Here is a 22,312-nt window from a genome sequence, read left to right on the forward strand (position 1 = left end):
TTGCATAATCTTTAGAAGCATTTAGATATTGTTTAAATGCTTTGTATGTCTTCAGAAATTTTGCATAATCTTTTACATGTTGTTCGTTCTCTTCTTCTGTCATGAGTTCCGAATATTCTAAATTCATGTTCTTTCATATGAGATAAAATTTTATAAAAAAAATAAAATTAGCTTAGATTTTTTTATTCTTCCTCTTTGAAGTTATCGAAATATTCTGTTATTTTTTCCTTCAGTAATGGTAAGTCTTCTTTGAATGTAAGTATTGTGCAACCTTTGATGTCATAGTGTGTTTGAGGAAGAGTACTTTTGACAATTTCCTTTATTTGCTCATTCGGTGTCATTGAAATCGGTAAGTTTTCACGATAGAACCAGTTTCTGTCAGATTTGTAAATCTTAGCAAGGTCATAAAAGCTTTTGTTGTTTCTTCTGACTAAATGCAACATAACCATATCTCTGTCTTCTTCTTTCTCCAACTCTTCAGTATAAATCATATACTTATAGTTCTTTTCCTTTCCTTTTGGTACTGAACGCGGTATTCTTTTCTGTATGCTTTTGTCTTTGGATTCAATGACTTCATCTTTTGCTTGAAGTTTCTTTTCCATCTCTCCACGTTCTTGTCTGTGAAGTTCGTCAAGAAGTTTGTAAATATTCCAAGCATAACGTGGTGAAGCCCACATTGCAACTGCATTTACTAAAAGTCTATGAACATAATATCCTCTCAAACCGTTTGGCAATTTTTCACGGTTTTCATAGAGTTTTGGCGACTGGGATTTTTTACCTACTCGCTGTTCTTCACTGTTTTCAGAAAAAAGTACGTCTCGCTGTGCTTCACTTAATAGTTCTATGGTGCTTTGGTTCCTAAACCAGTCTTTAGGAAGCTTAGTATCTGGAGCAAAACAAGCCGTCAAAATACTTTGCATTTGGTACATGTCGTCTTTGACAGAACGAATGAGTCTCAATTGTTTGTTATACTGTATGTATTCGTATTCTTCATTTATGACTTCATGAACGATAGCAGTTGTTGTGTTCTCTAATGTTGACATTACTGTCTTTACATACAAAATAAAAAAATAAATAAAAATAAAAACTAACTTTATTTTTTCTGAGATAAACACTATTTCTTCACAACATTAAATTTTATCCTGTATGAAATGACTTTAAAAAGATTATTGACTGACTTCGAATACTATCTCATTGACGCACTGACAGACCCTCAAAACTGTGTTGAAAGTTCTTTAAGCTTTAAGATTGAAGGTACGACGCATTTTGTCTTCACTTACGTATTGAAAGAATATGACCGTTATCATAACGAAGTGAATCAAACACTAATAAAATTTGTAGATAAAAAATTGGTTAACAATGAATATTTTAAACGTGAAGACCCAAACACTGCTGGAGATGATGAAGAATACAGACAAGTTATTGAAAAAAATAACGCAAGATTAGATGCAATAGAAAAGAAGTTTAATGAATGTCTTACAAACACGTATGAATATCTTATGCAGTGGGAAGCCAGATGGAAATAAATTTACGTCAAATATGCAATTTATAAAATCTTATGTCGACAGGCTACGTAGCACAGTGGTCTAAGGTGGTGTTATGGAGGGGTCAGGGTCTGTGGTTCGAACCGCGACAGCGCCGTATTTTCTTATTTTCTTTGTTTGTCTTGTTTGTCGTGAATAAAAAGTGTCATAAAAGTGCTCTATCTTCCACGGGAATAAATAAAAAATTTACTTTATTTCTTCTTTATTTCTTCTTTATTTCTTTGTTCCCGTGGAAGAAGGGTTTTTGCCGTTTTTTCTCAGCCGAAATCAACGATTTTTTCATTTTTGGAATCCTTAGCGAATGAGGAATCTTTTCTCTCGTGGAAGCTTTGAACAAAAATATAATTTAGGTGAAGTGGTGAGATGTCACCTGTTTTTTCACCTCTTTTTTCACCCCAGTTTTTTCACAAGCGTTTTACATGAATTGTACGATGTATATTTGAAATCCTAAACAATTTCGTAGCTTCTATTTCTTCTGTCAGTATGTCAAAAGTTTTAACAATACCGAAGGTTTCTTTATACTTCTTCTTGACGTCAGATAGAAGGAAATCTTCTGCTGTTGGATAGTTTTTGTTCAGAAATTCTAACATGTTCATTTTATCTTCTGCTGGCTTTTCTGCTTCTTTCTTTAAGTCTGCATAGTCGTTTCTCATTCTTTCTATCTCTTTGACTGAGTAGTTATATTTCCTAATTGCTGCCTTACATTTTGAACATTGCGGGTTCATTTTTGCGTTATACATTGAAATAAAACCAGCTAAAACAACTAAGGTGTCAATTGCTCTCTTCATCTCAAACATAGCGGGTCTTATTTGTTCGTTCCATACTTTGCCTCTTCTATCTTTATCTCTTATTTCCCAAACACATTTTGCAACTAATGAAACAAAGTTATCGTAAGTCTTAAACTCCTCAGATTTATATATGTCAGAAATGTTTTTATATACCATGTCGCAATCTTTGTCCATAACCTTATGGTTGCAATGAAAACCAAGGAATTCATAATTTACCTTTCGTATGAACTTCTTAATTTCTACTGAGTCAGTTGGTTTCACTTCAATTTCGTCGAATTCAGGAATAGTGAGTTTTTGTTGTTGGATTTCAGGTAGTTTAGGCAAATGGTCAATAATGTCCTGCATTTCATAAAGATACTGTTCATTTGTTTCATCTTTCGCACTACAGTCTAAATTACTTGTTAAAAGTTCTTGCTTTATCTTCTGGATTTTTGTTTCGAAAGTATATGAAGAAGGAATGAAGTTTTTCATCTCTACTAACATTGACGTAGGATTCATGACTAACGAGTTTGGTGCTGTTGTTGTGGACAGAGTCCCGCCGTTCGCGGCTTGAATTGTTGTTGTGCCGATTGTTGAAATCATATCTTTTATACAAAATAAAAAATAAATAAAAATAAAACTAACTTTATTTTTTATTTCGGGAAAATTCATGAGGTGAGAAAACAGGTGAAAAAACAGGTGACATCTCACCTCTTCACCTATAATATATTTTTGTCTGATTTACATCTAATGAAAAAGTTTAGAAGAATTTTCTTATTCTTTCTGGCATGTTTTTGTCTTTCCAATACTCCCGCTCTAATGGTCCCAGATGAGTTGGTTTAGATTCTCTCAAGTTCTTAGATGGTATAACATCTTCAACGCCTCCTTCATATCTTACTTTATAAGTGTCATCGTTTATGTTGTAGTCAAGTATTTCAATAACCACTCCTCGCTTTGCTTCGTCAATGGTTTCAGCAAGTTTGCCATTACTACTTTCGACTAATTTATGACGAGGGTAAAATGCTATGGAGTCGTCAGCAGCTTTTATAAGATATCCATTACCTTGCGTAGAGTCTACGATATAATAATTTCGACTTAACCTTAAACGTTTCTTTGTCAACGGTTTGTCGTCAAGAACTACACGAACTTTTGTACCAGGAATGAGGGTAAATTTTGTTGAATTTCTGATATTTTGTGTTTGGCTTCGTTTCTTTTGTATATACTTTTCTTCTTGTTGTTGTGTCATTGAATTTGGTGTATGTCCTGTTGTAGAATGTGTTGAGGAATTATATACTTCGAGAAAATGTTTCATTGTTTCTTCGGTAAAGTCTCGCTCTTGGTTTAAATCTCTGAGAGTCCTTATGAAGCGGTTAATGATACCGAGTATGTTATGGTTATGGTCTTCAGTAGTGTAGTGAGTTATGTTATGCTTAATGAGAAATTCTGTGATTTCGTTGCTGAGGTATGCACCGTCTTGGTCTGATGTTAAAATACTTGGGCTATGTTCTGCTACAAACTTTTGTAAAACTCTTAACACTTCATGAGTTCCTTTATTTCTCATTATATACGCAAAAGCTTTGCGAGTGTTAACATTAATGAAGATGAGGAATGGTTTATGTCCTCCTTTTCTGCTTTGAATGAGAGTGTCAAATTGGTATGCGTCAGGAGTGTTGGAGTAAATTGGTAAAAAGTAGTCGTAAGGATTTATTTTTGTTTGATGTACAACATTTTTGTCAAAGAACCTTTTCACTTCAGCTCTGTTAGTAAATCCCGAACTCTTTGCAGCTTCATTGAACTTCTTAAATGACCTCCATGGATGTTGTTCGAATACTTCTTTCAAGCTCATTTATGTAAAGTTAAAGATTTTATTCTAGGCTCAAGTGCGTTCATTGAACGCGGTACCATGCAAATACAGTCACAAATGGTGGCATGTAATCTGCACCCGAGCCTGTTGGATTTGTTGTGAAAGTATGGGCATGATTTCCTGCGGTTCCACAGAAAATACCTGCGCTTGAATCTACTGGGTCACTTGAAATATCATATCTATGCATTCCCTGTCTATCCGAACCTGCTGCAAGATTTGTATAACCTCTTTTTGTTATTGAATGTGAATGACTACCTGTTGTGTTTGTAGTTCCTGTATGAGTGTGCGGTGGAAGGTTTGCTTCAGTAATTTTCTTCGAACCTCCTGTTTGCTTTGAAGAGTTAGCACAGTATAAGAATTTGTCTACAATCTGCTTCCATTCACCAAAACCTAAAACACTTGCTGGATTTGTTGAGTTCATTGACGTATAAATAGAGCCTATAGGATATAATGTTTGAAGTATTTCTGTCTTTAATGTTTGAAGCTCTGTTTTGTCTGCTTTCTTGTCATATAAATCTTGAGCAGTGAATTTAATATTATGTTCATCCTTCATGACATAAACATCTTTACATCTAATGTTTTTCATCGTCGTTATGTCGTCATCCGATGTTAAACCTTGTGGAAAGTTAGGAGGTTTACAATATAATGCATCCCCACCAGTTTCTTCAACCGTTCCTTCAATACTTTCTATAGCAACAGTTGTAAAACTTGTATGTGTATGAGTCTTATTTGCTTTTTTATCTAACATTGCTGGTAGTTCATGTGTTTCAAAGTTTCTGACATGACCTTCGATATTCATACATTTGTTATTTAAGGAGTTTAGTGTATCTTTTACGCTTGTACTTGGATTCTCTAAAGGTGCACTTGAACCAAGGGTATAGTTCAATATTATGTCGTCTGCTCTAACAGTTGAGAAGGAGTTATGTGTATGATTTTTGTCAGCTTTACTGTCTAATGTAGCTTGAAGTTCATTTATATCGGAGATATTGTGTTTATGAGATTTCAAAACTTTGTTCATTGCTTCGAGTTCAACTTTGTCAGCTTTACTTTTAATAGCATCTTCAAACGTTATTTTTGACTTAACTCTCAAAGTAAATCTTGGTTCAACTAATACACCGTTAACATTGAAAGTAGAGGCATAAATTTCACCGGTATAACCAAATGCTTCTGGTGCTTTAGCTACATCATACTGTACAGTACAGCTTATGTCATAACCTTTAGCACGAATGTATTTATATCTTCTTTCATTAACATTTTTTGTCTTCGCTTCATCACTTCGTGTTAAATATCCATGGTAGTCCGTTATAATCTGTTCGTCTGAAGTTATATAATGAACATGGTTCTTGTCCGCTTTACTATTTAATGTAGCTTGAAGTTCATTTATATCGGAGATATTGTGTTTATGTTCTTTATCTGCTTTTTCGGCTAATTTCTCTTCTATCTCATTTATTTCAAGTTCATGCCTACCACCACCTCCCGAAGAAGTATTTTTCTTCAGCTCTTGAAGAACGTCCACTTCGCCATCTTTGGTGTCAATAATGAGACTTTGAGTTAAAACCTTTCCTGTCTTAATGGATGTTTGTAAAACTTCTTCTTCACCGTGTTCGGGGTCATGGTCGTCGTCATATCTTGTGAAATCAGAGATGTTGTCATACATTAAGCATATCTGTCTCAAAAGTTCTGCTATTTGGAATTGGAACGAAAGATATACAGAACTTTCATCATCTCCTAAAGTCAAGTCTGCTTTCTTAAGTATTTCTTGAATGTATGCAATGAGAACAGAGTACCTTGGAAAATATTCGAACAATATTTCATTAGCTGTTGGTTTTGGTGGTTCTTCTGGAGTTTCTGTTGTTTCAGTTCCTTCTGGAGTTTCTGTTGGAGTTTCTGCATCTCTTGACTTCAATGCTCTTGCTCTCAAAGACCTAAATGTTAGAGCACCGGGTTTTACAAAGGACTTTATAAATGCTTTAATAGTTCCTGGTAAGTTATTGTTAGCATTAAGTAAGTTCCTTATGCTTCCATCATGTACGTCCATAGCACTATGTAAAAAATCTATACTTTTCTTGTAGTCAGCAATAGACTGACTGTGATTTTTTAAAGATTTGTCAATACCTTTAAGCCAATCTTCATGCATGTCTGATACTGAGCCAAGAATATCATTTGCTTCCTTTAGTGTATTTTGTGCTTTTCGTAAAGTATCCAATCCCGTACGTGCATTGTTTGCTATACGTCTTACAGTATCTATTTGACTCCTTGTTTCTTGCATCCAACCAGATAAAGTTTTAATAGTATCCGAACCATTTGAAATGAAGTTCAAAGCATTTTTAACATCATCTAAAGCTTCTTCACCAAGTACTGCCCATATCTTTCCGATTTGGTATTGAAGAACTCCATATGAAGCAGCTGTTAAACCAGTATTTATAAGGTCCCATATCCATGATTTAGCAGTTTTTCCATCCTTTCCATCCTTTCCATCCAAACCGTTTTCGCCTTGAGGTCCTTGTATTCCTTGAGGTCCTTGTATTCCTTGAGGTCCTTGTATTCCTTGTGGTCCGGTGTCACCCTTCTCTCCTTTCAGTTCATCTTTATGTTCGTTATAATATTCTAATGTCATAAGGTGTACATCATTACTGCTACCAGCAACTCCTAATATTTGTTTCTCATTCATGACTAAATTCTTTAGGCATTTAATGTTGTCGTCAAATCGAAAGCTCTTTAACAATTCAATGAGAACATTCAGTACTTTCACTAATGAGGCATCTACTGTAGAATTTATATATTGCACCGTTCCATCATTTATGATAGGAACTTTACTTATTGTAATGAATGGGTCATAAGTGTTAAAAGTATCGAAATCAATGACTTTTTAGTTTTTCCATCGTCAATGACTAAATCATTGCCTTCAATGGTTAAAGTTGAGTTTTCGTTTACTAGTTCATGTGCTCTTCTTGCTTCATTTGTTTCATACGCATATGCAGCAATAGTCATATTTTAATGAGAATAAAATGTTGTTCTATTTGCAAAGTACTGACCCAAACGAATACGGAACAGTAAAGCTACAAACAAACTTAGGTCTTCAGAATGAAGCGCTTGCTTTCAGAGTTGTTGACTTCAATACTATCGCAACTTTTGTCATAACAGATGAAACAGATTTCATAGAGTTTGAAATAGATGGAAAGAAGCATGAAATAAGATTTCACAATAATGTAGAATATAAGATGGAAACATTAGCTGGAGTGTTAAATGCGCTCATAAATACTACAATAAACAAGGAGAACGAAGAAAACTTAATGAATGTTAAACTTATTGCAGGAGTTTTGAAGTTCAGTTATGCGAAGGAGTTTAAGATAACACGAATGAGTCATAGAGTTCAATTGCTTCTGGGAGCATACCATATGACATTTCCTTTGAAAAGTATTGACAAAACGATTGAGATGAAATCTGTTCCATACGTATGTTATGGCAATTGTTTATACATTGAGTCTAAAATAGCTAATGTCACAGGCATTTCAGGAGTTAATAGTAAAGGTTCAGTAGAATATAAATCCTTCTGTTATGCAGTCAATTCAATGTTCATTCCAAACGTTCCTGTCATAGCAACTCATTTAGGTAAATGGGTTCGCATTAGTCCTCATAATTTGAAAGACATGCAATTCAGACTAGTTGACTTTCAAGGAGAGCCTGTAGAACTGAAGGCACCAGTGCGAATGACTGTTGAAGTAGACTTTTTAGAAAATATTAAATGCAACAGCTTACAAGAGAACTCAGAGCTAAAAATATAAAGTATGAATGTTATGTATTAGGTCATGAACTTTGGTTGTTGCTGTTTGATGAAACAAATGAGTTAGTTATGTCAGTCAAGAGAACAGAAAAAGGCGTCAAAGGCGCCGAGCGCAAAGCGCTATATTGTGTTAGTGAAAACTGCACCAAGTCAATAAGATTAGGTTTGCATTATGAAGATGAGTTCGATACTGTTGAAGAAGTTTTGGATAGATACTATAAGTTGCTTTAATTTACTAAAACATATTTCAAACAAAGCTTATAGTCAGTAGATAGTTTTGTATACTCGTTCGAATATTTATACTTAAACTCAACTCCTGTAGTTCCTGGTGTTTCAATGATGCGGATGTTACCTATTTTCATGAATATTGGCGTTTGACCACAGCATTCGATTTCAGGGTCGAGATAGTCAATGACACATTGTTTCCCTGTTATTCGTGATATAACATTTTCAAGGTCCTCCTTTGTTAGAATTATTTGGTTCTTACTTATAAGATTTATCAAAAGCTTCTTATCGTCTTTGAGTAAAATTGTTTGGTATAACTGAAGAAGGTAATGGTCTACGTTATCTGAAGGATTTGTTTGAACATTTATGTAAGGGTTGTCGTTGGCTTCTCTTGAAAGAATTTGGTCCAGTGGTGGATACTCTAACTTAACATCTGATGTAGCGTTAGCGTTTGAAGCTGTGTTTAAATTCACGGATTTCAGCTCTGGTTCTTTTTCTTTCAAACACTCTGAACTATAGTTCTTTATGACAATATTGTTTGTCGTTCGTGAGTCAACATTTGATGTTGGTTCAATTGGAACATTAACGGCACCAGCTAAGATGGATTTGCTTCTCATTTCATATAGAATAAAAACCTTTTATATGTATGAAATGAACAATATACTCGACAAGGGTTTGAATGTAAAGCTAACGAATGAAAATATTGTTGAATTCACTGAGACAGGTGCTGTGTATAAAGATGTAGAACTACTGAACAAAAGAGCTAAGGGAAGAAGCAGGAACATGAACAAAGGGTGGAAGCCTATAAAAATTTATGTCAATGATGGCTCAGGAGGTTCAAACATAAAGTATGCAGAAAGTTATAGAGTTTATGCTCTAAAGGTGAAAAGCCTTCATTTAAGAACAGCTATTCTAACACATATCCTCAAAAGTTAACGGATGGGGAAGTGGATGATATGAATGACAGCAAAAATATTAACAGAAATGGCGACAGAGATGCATGGAATTTGTTTACCATCAGTCAATTGAAGGTTAAACTTTAAAACAATGTTGGTCGTTCCCATGGAATATTTTTGACTTTAATGGTATTAGTCATGATATGAATCTCAAGGTATGAACGAGGAGAGATGAGAGACTTATATGCTTCCCAAATTTCTTCAAAAGGTAATGTTATACCTGACTGTTTCCAAATGAGTTCAATGTCATAACGTGAGAAACCTTGAAAGATAACGAAGTCAGTTATGAGACGTTTTATGTTTAAAGCAAGAAAACGCCATGTTTGCATAAGTATTGCTACAGTTAAGTGGTAATGTCTGACTTTAGTTATGATGTTAGCTAATGGTGAGTCAGGCTTTGACACTAAACCTTTTCCGGCGAAGTCGTCACAAACGAGCAGAGTGTTTGAAGGATACTTTTTGAAGGGGTATTTTGAAAGTTTTGACAGAATGTAGTTTGTCAGTCGTTTCATATCGTAAACTCCTGAGTATTGACGTAAGTGGTGTTTGTCAATAATTCTTTCCATCTCTTCTGAAGTCTTTTGCATTCCTGACTGTATAAATTCAACGATGGCATAATATTTCCTCTTACGTCGAATGTAACGTTGAAGAAATTCAATGAGTTCACTGTCTGGAACTTTAACGACAGAGGCTTGAACTTTTGACATAAATGTTTTCGCTGTTGAGTCCATAGAGTCTGAAGTTGCTGATATAATGATTTGGTCATAATATGAGTCATTTCCTAAACGTTCTGTTATGAGTATATGACGAATGAGGTTAAATGTCTTACCTGAACCCATCTTTCCACAATAGAAATAAACACCATTTGAACAGAACTCATAGTCCTTACTGAAAGGAAGAATGAGAGAAGAGTTAAGTTTGTCTGTAGTTTCATTCATGTCTTCATCTACGTCATGTATTAAATGCTTCATTTTATCTCCATTAAAAATGCAAGTCAGAAATATTCAGAACATAGCACCGAGTCTAACTGACAAGAGTATAAAGATATACTATGAACACGTTATGATGAAACCAACCAAAATTCAAGAAAGTCAGTATACTTATGAATATCCAAGACACTGGGTAGAGTATGTAGGAGGTGAGAAAGCTATTGAAATAAGACAAGTTAGAAGTATTCCAGCAGGAAGGACAATATTATTGAAGAACTTTAATGTTTTGAGATATAATGATGAGACAAAGAAGCAAGATAGTTTTCCTATTGCTGTGTATGTGAACCTAGACACAGGAGATGACATGAAAGTTTTTAACACAAAGCTTCAAACGGTAGTGAGAGAACAACTGACTGCGGAAGGGCATCCATTACCTTCAGAAGTTACCATAGCATATAATTTTGAAACAAACTCAATAGATTTTAAAGTCATCTCTGCAAAGAAGTCAGGTTTTACATTTAATGAAGCAGATGTATATTCGAATGAAAACTTCAAAGCTATTGCATGGTTAGATAATGACGATTGCTTTAAGAAAATATTTAAATTCAGTGACTCAAAGATGTCAATAGATGACCTTCGTGGAATGTTACCATCGACGTTTACAGTAGAAGGTTCAGCAGGATTGCTTACAAGATTGTCAATTGGTGGTATTTGGTCTCGTGAGAACATTGTTATAAAATCCAGTATAAGTGAATTTGCTGAAGAATCTATATTATGTCTTTCAAACTACATGTATTCGCCGCCGAAGCATTATAGTATAACAAACTTTGTCAGTAAGTTTAACATAAGACTTGTCGAACCTTCTTCAATGAAAGATGTTGTGCTACCTAAAGATGGAAAGGATGGACTCATTATTGAGATGATTTTAATTGCATATTAAATGAGCTTGTTCTTGAAGGTCATTCATGATGAAATAACTGTTGTAGAAGATGTTAGCAATTGTTCAGACATTTTGAAGCGTATAGATGATATAAGAAAGAAGTTAGATAGACCGCAAAGCGGTGAGGGCGAAGCCCGTGAGAATGTTTATGTTTCATTGACTTTCTCCAGTAAAGAGAACTTTTATGAGATAATATTGAAGAGAGATGATTTTAATATGGTGTAAATGGTAGCTTGGGCAGCTTTAGGCGCAATGGGAACAAAAGCATTAGCATTTGGAGCAAAAGCACTTGGGGCTTATGACGCAGTAAATAAAATGAGTGGAGGAAGAGTTTCGAAGACATTAGATGCAAATAAAGGAAAGATTGGAGGCTGGGTTGCAAAGAAGTTAAGATTAAATAAAATAGGGCTCATAAATAAAGCATCCAATTTGGTTGCGACTGAGTCAGAAAATGCTTTAGGAAAGGACGATGAGTTTGCAAAACATGCAAAAGACTTTAATGACCAGATGAAAGGTGAAACAATGCATTTAAATAGAGTCGATGGAACTAAAGAAAATGTTTCTTCTCCACCAGTAGTTCTTCCGTATGGTCCCTATGGAATGTATGGAAACCCTTACGAAAGACCATTTGACCCATTGACTGGTGGAAGTAACTGGTATCATTACGGACGAAGAAGAAAGACAGTTAAGCTGGAGACAGACGTGAAGAAAGCAACTAAAAAGAAACCAAGGAAGAGAGTTATAAAGTAATGAATTCAACAGACCCAAAGGGTCAGAGCCGCTTTGCGGCTAGGGTGAAAAAAGAGGTGAAAAAAGAGGTGAGATTTCACCACTTCACCTAAATTTATTTTTGCGCTATGTTTTCATACGTGTGAGGGTGGTGATATCATTAATTTTTAAGTTTATTTTATTATTTTACTGAAAATTTTTATTTGGATGTAAATGACGAAAACTATTGAGATAACAAACTACAACGGTCATGAGTTCAAGAATTTGTTCTTCGTTCCTCGTGAAAATACATTCTATCAGATACGAGGGAGAAAGGGTAAAGTTAGTTTGAGCGTTTATGAAGGAATGAAGAATGGAAAGTTTATACAAGCATACGATACAAACGGTAAACGTGTTTCATTAGCTTTGTCAAAACTTACTAACATTCATTTTGACAGTGATTTTGACCTATATGAAGAAGAAAGTGAGTCAGAAGATTATGAGCTGTTATGTGAAGCACAGCAATGGGAGGAGTTGCAATACTTTTGTAAGTGAGAACGTTTATTTTTTACATTAGTGAAGTCGTTTGTGAAAACGTTTATTTTTTCATTAGTGAGGTGAAGTGGTTGGCGGCTTTATAAATATTTAAGGTTAAGTTGGTGTTTGTGTTTGTGTTGTAAAATATACATTAACGGTTTCGTAAAGTGTCAAAACCGCTAAGTTGTGTACGGAGGCGCGCAGTGCCACAGTACACGACTTAGGTATACTAACTGCTATTAAATCATATCCCTTAGCGAGCTTGTATTTTCCAGGTTTGAAATTATATCCCATTTGGTGCTGAACCATAAAGCTAAATAGGTTCGGGTCAGTATTTCCTTCCTTGAACTTTCTAATAGCTTCTTTATATCTGTCACTAAAGTCAAGAGTATCTGGGTAACCATAATTTTCCTTAAGCATTTTTAAGAATTCTTGGTTTCCTTGTTCTCTACTTCTTTTATGTCCTTGCTCTGTTTGTGGTTGTTGCTGTGCAGTGTTTTGAACTGTTGGTTGTGGTGTAGTGTTTTGAACTGTTGGTTGCTGTGCAGTGTTTTGAACTGTTGGTTGTGGTGTAGTGTTTTGAACTGTTGGTTGTGGTGTAGTGTTTTGAACTGTTGGTTGTGGTGCAGTGTTTTGAACTGTTGGTTGTGGTGCAGTGTTTTGAACTGTTGGTTGTTGTGTTGGTTTTGGTGCATGCCTGTGTCTGTGTCCATGTGACGATGTAAATGTTTTAGGTAGTCCTGGTGCAGGTGCTTCTCTTGGAGGGTTTGGTGGTATATAAGTTCCACTAGCTAGTATATAAGTTCCACCAGCTGGTATATAAGTTCCACCAGCTGGCACATATGTTCCATCTGCAGCATAATGTCCTACCTGACTTTTCGTTCTTAAGAAAGCATTTACTAGGTCTGTTTTGGTCTGTTGTAACTCTTTTTCTTGACTTTCCACAACAGTTGCTCTAACGGCGTCATAGGCACTTTGAACTGCCTGTCTCGTTGCTGCATCTGTTATTTTCGTCATATTTTGTGCTACTTCTCTTAACTCGTTGTCGAAACCTTCAGACTTCAGTTTCTTTCCAGATGAGAAGTCGTTCACTAGTTTCACCTTACTATGAAGAGCTTCGAAGGCGTTCTTAAAGTCAGCATTCTTTAAAGCTTCATTTGAACTGTCTTCATCCGCTTGTATTTTTGTCCTTATTGACCCTATAAGTTGGGCTGCTTTGGCGTTGGCTTGGGCATCTAACCAGTCATTATTAGCTTTTATACATTCTGAGCTTTTCATTGCCTTTTGCATGGCTGCGTCGTTATTTTTACTTTCTTGTGCTAAGTTTTCATACTGTACGGTTTGGTTTTGCAACTGTAAAAGTTTTTTCTGCCTTTACATTTGCTTCAACTTCTTTTTTATACTCATCGCTATCCATATATGTCTTCAGGGCTTTTGTTTTATCTCTTCATCTTTCAGTACTTTATATTGAGTAGTATGGTTTTTCAAATTTATAACATCTTGTTCCATTTTTGCTACTTCTGCTGCTTTTTCTGACACTTTTTTTCGCATATTCCTCTGTACTTAGTTCTTTCAGTTGTTCTTCTTTCTTCTTTTTCTCTACGTTTAACTCATTGAGTTTCTTTGTGTGTCTGTCATATTCTAGTTTCTTTTCGTTTTCACTTATTTGCTTCTGTATGTCTATGTTTGACTTTTTGACATCTGTTATTTGATTTTTGAGTGAACTCAAATTCATTTGACTTTGAGGGTTATAAGCTGTTCCGTCTGCAGCTCCACCATAGCCTGCCATTTTCGCTAAAAGTGCCGCTCTTAAACCTCCACTCTGTGCACCAATAACTCGGTTTAAAAGCATAGGGTTGCTTGACATTTGTTGCAACATAGTGGGGTCATTCATAATTTGTTGTTGCAACTGTTGTTGTGGTGTTAGTTTTACTATTGGATGTTTCAATGCTCCCTTCCTCTTACGTATATTCTTACGTAGCTTACGTGGCATTTTAAGTGAAGTTAAAAAGCGGTTTTTGACAGATGTTTATATGACACTTTTTGTTCAGCACAAAAAACTACTCGGTCAAAGTGTTGTCAGTTTTGTAAAATAACCGTCTTATCTCCGTGCCTATGACGAAGAAATCATGAAAATTCAAGAGGGTAGAAAAGAGGTGAGAAAACAGGTGAGATCTCACCTCTTCACCTAAACTTTATTTTTGGGTCCTTTACACTCATTACGATGAAGAAGTCTTGACAAAACATGTACGTTCATGTTTGACAAAACATTTACGAAGAAATCATGACAAATTCAAGAGGGTAGAAAAGAGGTTAGAAAAGAGGTTAGATCTAACCTTCTACCCTAAATTATATTTTTCATACAAATCTGTCCAATGACATCTCACAAACTCTATACCCTCAATATATTTTTCTATGTCCTCTTTGAAAACATTTGTATAGTTAAGATATAAAACTTTTGACATAAGTGTTTCAATGTCATGAACTCTTATAGCACCACTATATAATAGTCTAGCAGATATACTATCCCAGTCTATATATTCTGCTTTTTTCAAAACCTCTCTCACAATATTTTTCTTATCTAATGGTATACGTTCCATCTTACCTATAGGTATCTTTTCTTTTAACTCTTTCAATATATTGTTTGTGTCTGGAATATGTTTGAGACGGTCCATATAGTTGTCGAAGTCATTGCATATAATCTTTGAGTCTGGGAATATTATATGGCACAAATGGGATATATAGAAACTTCCACCGAACAAATCTACAAATGTTAGACCATTCGGTAGTTTCTTAAGTTCTCTCAATATAATATCTTTACATTTACTCTTATTTCCAAAGAATGGTAACGGTGGTTTTGTAAAATTCATTTATATATATATAAAAATGTTTTTTCCTGAAAAGTGACAGAAAAGTGACAAAACATTTACGATGAAATCATGAAAATTCAAGAGGGTAGAAAAGAGGTTAGAAAAGAGGTTAGATCTAACCTTCTACCCTAAATTATATTTTTGTCTGATTTTACGAAGAAGTCTTGACAAAACATTTACGAAGAAGTCTTGACAAAACATTTACGAAGAAATCATGAAAATTCAAGAGGTGAGAAAACAGGTGAGAAAACAGGTGAGATCTCACCTCTTCACCTAAAATATATTTTGTCTGATTTTACGAAGAAGTCTTGACAAAACATTTACGATGAAATCATGAAAATTCAAGAGGGTGAGAAAACAGGTGAGAAAACAGGTGAGATCTCACCTCTTCACCTAAACATTATTTTTGTCTGATTTTACGAAGAAGTCTTGACAAAAACATTTACGAAGAAGTCTTGACAAAACATTTACGAAGAAATCTTGACAAATTCAAGAGGGTAGAAAAGAGGTTAGAAAAGAGGTTAGATCTAACCTTCTACCCTAAATTATATTTTTGGTCATTTACACTCATTACGAAGAAGTCTTGACAAAACATTTACGAAGAAGTCTTGACAAAACATTTACGAAGAAGTCTTGACAAAACATTTACGAAGAAGTCTTGACAAAACATTTACGAAGAAGTCTTGACAAAACATTTACGAAGAAGTCTTGACAAAACATTTACGATGAAATCTTGACAAAACATTTACGAAGAAATCTTGACAAAACATTTACGAAGAAGTCTTGACAAAACATTTACGAAGAAGTCTTGACAAAACATTTACGATGAAATCATGACAAAACATTTACGAAGAAGTCTTGACAAAACATGTACGTTCATGTTTGACAAAACATTTACGATGAAGTCTTGACAAAACATTTACGAAGAAGTCTTGACAAAACATGAAAACATATATAATTTGTGAAAAGCTCCTGGAAGACCCGTATATATAAGAACTTCATTTATACTAAACATCTTCAGGGCTAGAAGGCACGAAGTGCCTGGAAGCCCCACTACCTTTTTTTTTTTTTTTTTTTTTTTTTTTAATTACGATTCATAATTTGTTGTAATATAATAATCTCTCATTGATTTTTGACTTTTGATAATAAATTATTAATAAATATTTTGAAAAGTCATTTTCTTCGCTATTTGATTGGCGCTTTGCGCCAATCAAATAGCTCAGATTAAGAATATGATATTATTTCAAATATGATGAAAATTTTTGAGTGAAAACTATCAAAAATAAGTCTTAAAAAATACATTTTTAGAAATGGTTTTGATTCTTAATCATTTTATGTTTCAGCAACAGACAATCACTATATAAAGTTGCCTCAAAATCTCGATTGAAAGACATTGAATTTAGTTTTGAGAAGACTGTTTTTCATTTTGAGAATTATTAATTAGCATATAATTATAATCATATTGTATGAAGTTATCAATTCTCTTAAATTTTGAAAGCTTATGAAATTTAAAAGCACAAACAAATATATATTATTAAAATCGTGGTATTGGTCAATTTGAAAAATTTTGAAATTTTGAATACGAATTTTAATGTAAACTTTAATAGTTGTAACAGAATAGGAAATATCACAGATGGCAAATTAGATTAATGAAAAGTTGGAATTTTTTCAATAAAATTTTATTCATGAAAAAAGATGCATGAAATACAATAATAGTAATATAGATACGTTATACAACATCTTCAATAAGTGATCACTATAAGCATAATAGCTTTAAACAAAATAATCATATCAAAATTTGTATCTGTAAGCAGCAAGAGTGTTATATCCTAATATTAGGTGTAACTACTTATTAGACAATGAATACAATATAATGCATTGATTAATAGGCTAAAGAAAAAAAATTATATCCTTCAATTTGGACAATCCGAAATTTTTCTGAATTAATTGAATTACATATACATTAATTTACAATCGAGTGATATCAGCGAGAAACTTATATGCACGTTTAACTTTATCAGATTTCAAATGAAAACATGGATTTCATTGCATGTTTTTCAATACTAGCTCCAGAAAAATGATACAAAGATGAATAAATAGTAATGTCCCTAAAATAAGGTACAAAACAAAAAATTATCAACAATATACTTAGTTTCGGCTATTATGATAAAAAGTGAATATGTCAAAAACATTTATTCCATCATCTTGTTATCTGTACCTCACCACGGACTAATATGAAGAGAGATCAATTTCCAAAATTTTACCAAAAAGAGATTAGGCCTAATTTTTATGGCCAATCTTTATAATTTGTTATACAGATACTAGATCTACTACTCCCCAAAACAATTCATTTTTTGAATGGCCCCCTTTTTTAGGCCTTCATTTTATGAAAAATGCCAATATTATACGATTATTAATATATTTATTTTTTTGTTCTCAATAAAGGTATTCAAAAGTCAATATAAACCATTCAAAATTGAGAGGAAACTCATTGAGAGGCTCGGAATTCGAGTAGTGAGGAAGGGTAAATTTTGAGAGCCAAAATTTCAAATCCCCTCAATATTTCAAAGCCCTTCTACTTAGATTTTGTGACTACCTTATATATATCATCTAGCGGCGCTACGCGCCGATAGATGAAGGAAAATAAAAATATAAATTAAGGAAAAAAAATTAAAAATTTACACATTTCCGACGTTTTGTCAGGGGCGCGAAGCGACCCAAAGATGTCGGAAAAGTGTAATTCTCAGGTATATGATTATTTTTGCTTTTAATGCCGAACAGCATTTGAATCAAAAATAATCGTATGTCTGAGAATTGAAATTTATTAAAAATGAAATCTGGTAGTTCCAATTTTTTTAGTTGGCATGCTTGTAACTTTACAAATACCAGATTTAGGGAGATTTCTAGAAATCATGATGCAATTTTAAATCATATATGTCACTTTTATCATCATTTTGCCAAATTTCAGATTAATATATTGTATATTTGATTTCAGATTGAATTTTGATGTTTAAATCATGCGCAAAAATTCAAAACGCTTTTTTCAGATTGAATTTTGATGTTCATTAATTGTCATTAAATAATATTGGCAATCATAAACAAATTAAATTTTCTCGTTTAATTGAGTTTAAATTCATTTTTCTAAATCTGACAAAACCGCGCCAATGTCTTCACCTGAACTGCTCATCAAGGCGCTTCCAAGATGCCTTCATGTGCTCTCGGAGTCCCTTGCATTGCTTACTGATAGCAAGATTAAATTAGCTATCAAAGCAGCAGAGTCAAATATTAAGACTAACGTAGAAACTCCGAAAAAGTTAGATTTAGAACTTGTTTCGGAACCATTTTTCTTAGCTTTTAATACAGATTACAATAAATTCTCACTTCAAGTACTTGAATCTCTAGCAGTTCTTTATCATGCTTCATCTGTTGAACTATTTCCCAATCAAAAAATTACTGAACGTACAATAAAAGTAATTTCTTATATGCACACAATAAAGAAGGATGAAATAAAAGTCAAAGCGTGCAAATTAATATCATTCATCCTCTTATCTCCTTCCGGAAATCTATATGTCCATAATGAAAACATGTACAACATTATCCATTCTATTCTTGTACTATACCAGTCCTGTGCTGAGGACACAAAAACCAAAGAAGTCTGCGAAATGACTTTACATGAAACGATGAGAGCCTTAATCGGTTGCTACGATACATTAATTCAGAAAATAGAATTCGATACTGTATCAGAGCTTGCCAAGTATACAGTAAACGCTTTAACATTAAACTGCATCCAAGCGATTGAAACAATGCCATCTTACCCTCAATACGCAACTCCTCATGACATTGATGTTACCGTTGCCATACGGTTCCTTACGAATGCAGTTGAAAAGCAGCTATTTGATGAAAAAACCACAATTTTGGCTTTATCAACCCTTAATGGCATTTTATCATCAGATTTCCCATATTTCAACAAACCATTCTTCAAAAATATATTAAACGAAGATGTACGAGTCGCAATCTTAGCCGCTTCTTACAATTCTTCTTTCGATACAGCTCCTTACACAGCAGCTCTTGTTTTAACCGTCTGGAGCCGCCTCTCATACAAGTTTGCCGAAGGACTTAACGAAATTCTTGACCAAGGCCTCACAATTGCCTTGTCATCCCCTGACAGCCACGTTGTTCGTCGCGCTTGTCACATTTTCCGTGTCCTCTGCAACAACCCACTAATTTTTGTTGATTCTTTCGTCAATTTCGACTGCGACCAATCAGGAACTTTCAAGAACATCTTCGAGAACTCATTCAGCATCATCTGCAAGAACGCTTACCCTACAAGCGAATCAAAATCGCTGCAAAAGTCCGCACTTACTACTTTATCAAATATTTTATACAAACTTTGGGAATTCTGCAAGAATCCTCCAGCACAAAACACCTCCCAAAATGTTACACAGAATATCATTGCCGCTAAGCAAGCAAAAGACATTTTTACCCAAGGAATCGAAATTTTCCGAGATTCGCCTAAAAAAGGTCTCCAATTCTTCATAAAGAACAACATTGTGTCCTCTGATCCCGTAGAAATCGGCAAGTTCTTCTTTAACTCACCCAGCCTTCCTGGCCAGTCAATTGGAGAAATCATTGGCGGAAACAAACCGGAAAATGCGGCCATTTTGAAGAGCTACATGAACTGTTTCGATTTCTCAGGAATGACGTTCGAAAAAGCCTTCAGAACCTTCCTTTCCGCCTTCATTATTCCAGGCGAAGGTCAAATGATTGACAGAATCATGGAACAATTTGGCCAAAGGTTTTACAAGCAGAATCCATCGATTTTCTCATGCGCGGACACTGTCTACGTGTTGGCCTATTCCGCATTGATGCTGCACACAGACGCACATCATCCGACAATCAAGAAACACATGACATTGGAAGAATTCATCAAAAACAACAGAGGAATAGATAACGGAAAAGATTTGCCAACCGACTTTTTGACTGATTTATACAACGGCATCAAACGCGAGAAGATATTTGTTTCTCCAACGAATATTTCTAATAATAACCTCATAAACAGACAACAGCGCATTGAGATCTATCAACAGCAATGCCAGCAAACATTACAAGCAGCAAGACAACATATAACAGGTGACAAATTTGTTTTTACACATGTTGATTCACCTTTGTTACTTGGTCCGATGCTTCAACGTGTTTGGGGTCCATTAGTTGCTTGCCTTTCCATCAGTTTGGAAGCGACAAATGACCAAAAGATCATTGATCTCATATTGAGTTCAATGGAGAGTGCTTTACATATAAGTGCTCGTTGTTATGTTGAAGATGCATTGCAATCATTATTAGATGCATTGACAAAATTCACGAGATTGAGACATAACTGCGATGTACAAGAGCCGAAGAATATCCAATGCACTGATTTACTTCTCAAGTTCGTTGTTGAAGAGCGAGAATATATTAAAAATGCATGGAGTGTCTTCCTTGAAGAAGTTTCACTCATGGAATCAATCAAAGATCTTAGTAACGTCAAAGAATACCTTGACAAAGCAGAAGAACTCTATGAACACACTAAATCATTGGACCGCGAGTCAATCAACGATTTCTGTCGTGCAATGTCTATTGTTTGTATCCGTGAGACGGAAGAATCTACACCACGTAATTACATGCTTCAATCTATGTCAAAAGTTGCCATCATCAACATGGATCGCGAGAAGTATGTTTGGAACGAGATCTGGACAGCCATTTCTCCAAACATTGTTTATGGTGGTTCACACAAGAACAAATCCATTGCAGAGTTTTCTATCAAACTTCTCACCGACCTTTCAGAGAAGTTCCTTGCTAAAGAAGAGAAGACAGACTACCACTACCAAGAACGATTCCTTAGTCCTATGCTTGATATCTATTACGGTGCAAGTCATCGTCACATTCAAGAAGTTCTTCTTGATTCTATTGGTAAACTTGCTTTCTCATTCCACTCTAACTTCCACTCAGGCTGGACAGTCATCCTTCGTATCCTCACAGAATCATCACGTGACGAACACTTTATCGATCGTACATTCCGTATCATCGAGAACGTCATCGTCAACTATCCAACAGACATCAGTCCATACATCAGCAGTGTTTTGACAACACTTAGTTCATTCTGCATCCACGACAAGACAGGCAACATATCACAGACAGCATTAACATTCTTTTCAGTTGTCTCTGATTTCATCAATGATGACGAGACATGGTTAACACTTTTCGATGAACTTTACAATATCTCTATTCATACTGAAAATGATGTTCGCACAGTTTCAAGTGAAATTTCTCTTGAAATCATTTTGAAGTTCTGTGTTTCACAACGTCGTATTTCTGATGAATTCCGAAGTACAACATTACTTAAACGTATATTACCTCGTATTGTTGTTGGTAGCCATTCTGATGAATTCCAGTGTACTCTTGTTCAAGAGATTTTCGATCAAGAATTCCATTTCGAAAACTCATTTTCGTCTGTTGATATCTTAACATTTGTTTTCTCATTAATCAAATGTGAAGGTGTTTGCAAAGCTGCTATTGATAGATGCATCGAATGCCTTCGTTCATGCTCTATTAGCAATGAACATGTTTCACTCATTCGTGCTGAAAAAGGTATTGATTCTTATTCAGAAAAAATCATCTCCATTGTTTTGTCAAAATAGAGAAAAAAAATATTATGATTATGATCTAGTTTATTTCATAATCACATTTAATTTAGATAATAAAATGTATACATAACTATTAAAATCATGTTAATTAAATATTTTTCAGGTAAAGTTTGGTTTAAGGGTTCCGACCGACCTCGTAAAAGTTCTCAATTTATGTAAACTTCATGACATCCTGCAGGGACAAAGACTTACTATTTCCCGATGCTACCGTAGACATTATGGTTCAAGAGCAGTAGATGAAACTATCATCTGCTGGTTCATTAGTTCTCAAATCAACAGAATCTATCGAAATGATAAATTCTTTGAAACAAGTTTGCGAATTTTCCTAAATAATGAATTTTAATTTTGGACCCATTTATGAGTCTTTTAATTACCGTTCTTTCTAAATATTTTTAAAATAGGCCTAAATAAAAATGAGAATACGGCTAGAAATTTGGGCGTCAAAAATTTTCTCACTGGGTTTTCGTCTATCAATCCCAGCTCATTATATACGCAACCAATCAAAAAT

The 22,312-nt window shown here is 34.4% G+C and overlaps 15 protein-coding genes and 1 pseudogene across 16 annotated transcripts, besides 2 other annotated features; 6 read left to right on the forward strand and 10 right to left on the reverse strand.

Annotated features, from left to right (window-relative positions):
• Positions 1-12,471: part of a mobile genetic element that runs on past the window's edge.
• Positions 1-16,209: part of a mobile genetic element that runs on past the window's edge.
• On the reverse strand, positions 222-1,043 carry TVAGG3_0943720 (KilA, N-terminal/APSES-type HTH, DNA-binding family; the record flags this gene model as incomplete). Its single annotated transcript, XM_051253011.1, has 1 exon — positions 222-1,043. A coding segment is annotated over one exon (822 nt), but the record flags the coding sequence as incomplete, so codon positions are not given.
• Positions 1,152-1,526, forward strand: TVAGG3_0943730 (uncharacterized protein; the record flags this gene model as incomplete). Its single annotated transcript, XM_051253012.1, has 1 exon — positions 1,152-1,526. One exon carries the CDS (start codon positions 1,152-1,154, stop codon positions 1,524-1,526), a length of 375 nt encoding a protein of 124 aa, XP_051078586.1.
• On the reverse strand, positions 1,949-2,284 carry TVAGG3_0943740 (organellar and viral DNA polymerase type B; the record flags this gene model as incomplete). The annotated part of the gene is made up of 1 exon (XM_051253013.1): positions 1,949-2,284. One exon carries the CDS (start codon positions 2,282-2,284, stop codon positions 1,949-1,951), a length of 336 nt encoding a protein of 111 aa, XP_051078587.1.
• TVAGG3_0943750 (organellar and viral DNA polymerase type B) lies at positions 2,296-2,914 on the reverse strand (the record flags this gene model as incomplete). Its single annotated transcript, XM_051253014.1, has 1 exon — positions 2,296-2,914. A coding segment is annotated over one exon (619 nt), but the record flags the coding sequence as incomplete, so codon positions are not given.
• On the reverse strand, positions 3,072-3,623 carry TVAGG3_0943760 (integrase core domain containing protein family; the record flags this gene model as incomplete). Its single annotated transcript, XM_051253015.1, has 1 exon — positions 3,072-3,623. One exon carries the CDS (start codon positions 3,621-3,623, stop codon positions 3,072-3,074), a length of 552 nt encoding a protein of 183 aa, XP_051078589.1.
• TVAGG3_0943770 (phage tail repeat-like family) lies at positions 4,614-5,193 on the reverse strand (the record flags this gene model as incomplete). Its single annotated transcript, XM_051253016.1, has 1 exon — positions 4,614-5,193. A coding segment is annotated over one exon (580 nt), but the record flags the coding sequence as incomplete, so codon positions are not given.
• TVAGG3_0943780 (organellar and viral DNA polymerase type B) lies at positions 5,379-6,312 on the reverse strand (the record flags this gene model as incomplete). Its single annotated transcript, XM_051253017.1, has 1 exon — positions 5,379-6,312. A coding segment is annotated over one exon (934 nt), but the record flags the coding sequence as incomplete, so codon positions are not given.
• TVAGG3_0943790 (uncharacterized protein) lies at positions 7,535-7,960 on the forward strand (the record flags this gene model as incomplete). Its single annotated transcript, XM_051253018.1, has 1 exon — positions 7,535-7,960. The coding sequence occupies one exon, from the start codon at positions 7,535-7,537 to the stop codon at positions 7,958-7,960; it is 426 nt and encodes a 141-aa protein (XP_051078592.1).
• On the reverse strand, positions 8,187-8,801 carry TVAGG3_0943800 (uncharacterized protein; the record flags this gene model as incomplete). The annotated part of the gene is made up of 1 exon (XM_051253019.1): positions 8,187-8,801. The coding sequence occupies one exon, from the start codon at positions 8,799-8,801 to the stop codon at positions 8,187-8,189; it is 615 nt and encodes a 204-aa protein (XP_051078593.1).
• Positions 9,224-10,078, reverse strand: TVAGG3_0943810 (protein of unknown function, DUF4106 family; the record flags this gene model as incomplete). Its single annotated transcript, XM_051253020.1, has 1 exon — positions 9,224-10,078. The coding sequence occupies one exon, from the start codon at positions 10,076-10,078 to the stop codon at positions 9,224-9,226; it is 855 nt and encodes a 284-aa protein (XP_051078594.1).
• TVAGG3_0943820 (uncharacterized protein) lies at positions 10,203-11,009 on the forward strand (the record flags this gene model as incomplete). Its single annotated transcript, XM_051253021.1, has 1 exon — positions 10,203-11,009. The coding sequence occupies one exon, from the start codon at positions 10,203-10,205 to the stop codon at positions 11,007-11,009; it is 807 nt and encodes a 268-aa protein (XP_051078595.1).
• On the forward strand, positions 11,235-11,759 carry TVAGG3_0943830 (protein of unknown function, DUF4107 family; the record flags this gene model as incomplete). Its single annotated transcript, XM_051253022.1, has 1 exon — positions 11,235-11,759. The coding sequence occupies one exon, from the start codon at positions 11,235-11,237 to the stop codon at positions 11,757-11,759; it is 525 nt and encodes a 174-aa protein (XP_051078596.1).
• TVAGG3_0943840 (uncharacterized protein) lies at positions 11,952-12,272 on the forward strand (the record flags this gene model as incomplete). Its single annotated transcript, XM_051253023.1, has 1 exon — positions 11,952-12,272. The coding sequence occupies one exon, from the start codon at positions 11,952-11,954 to the stop codon at positions 12,270-12,272; it is 321 nt and encodes a 106-aa protein (XP_051078597.1).
• Positions 12,369-13,222, reverse strand: TVAGG3_0943850 (annotated as a pseudogene). The gene has a single exon. A coding segment is annotated over exon 1 (854 nt).
• Positions 13,818-14,247, reverse strand: TVAGG3_0943860 (protein of unknown function, DUF4106 family; the record flags this gene model as incomplete). The annotated part of the gene is made up of 1 exon (XM_051253024.1): positions 13,818-14,247. A coding segment is annotated over one exon (430 nt), but the record flags the coding sequence as incomplete, so codon positions are not given.
• A 1,980-nt stretch (positions 16,210-18,189) lies between the features above and the next one.
• TVAGG3_0943870 (guanyl-nucleotide exchange factor family) lies at positions 18,190-21,885 on the forward strand (the record flags this gene model as incomplete). The annotated part of the gene is made up of 1 exon (XM_001300111.1): positions 18,289-21,798. One exon carries the CDS (start codon positions 18,289-18,291, stop codon positions 21,796-21,798), a length of 3,510 nt encoding a protein of 1,169 aa, XP_001300112.1.
• Positions 21,886-22,312: the final 427 nt, after the last annotated feature.

This window comes from Trichomonas vaginalis, chromosome I (genome assembly GCF_026262505.1).
Source record: "Trichomonas vaginalis G3 chromosome I, whole genome shotgun sequence".
Taxonomy (NCBI): domain Eukaryota; phylum Parabasalia; order Trichomonadida; family Trichomonadidae; genus Trichomonas; species Trichomonas vaginalis.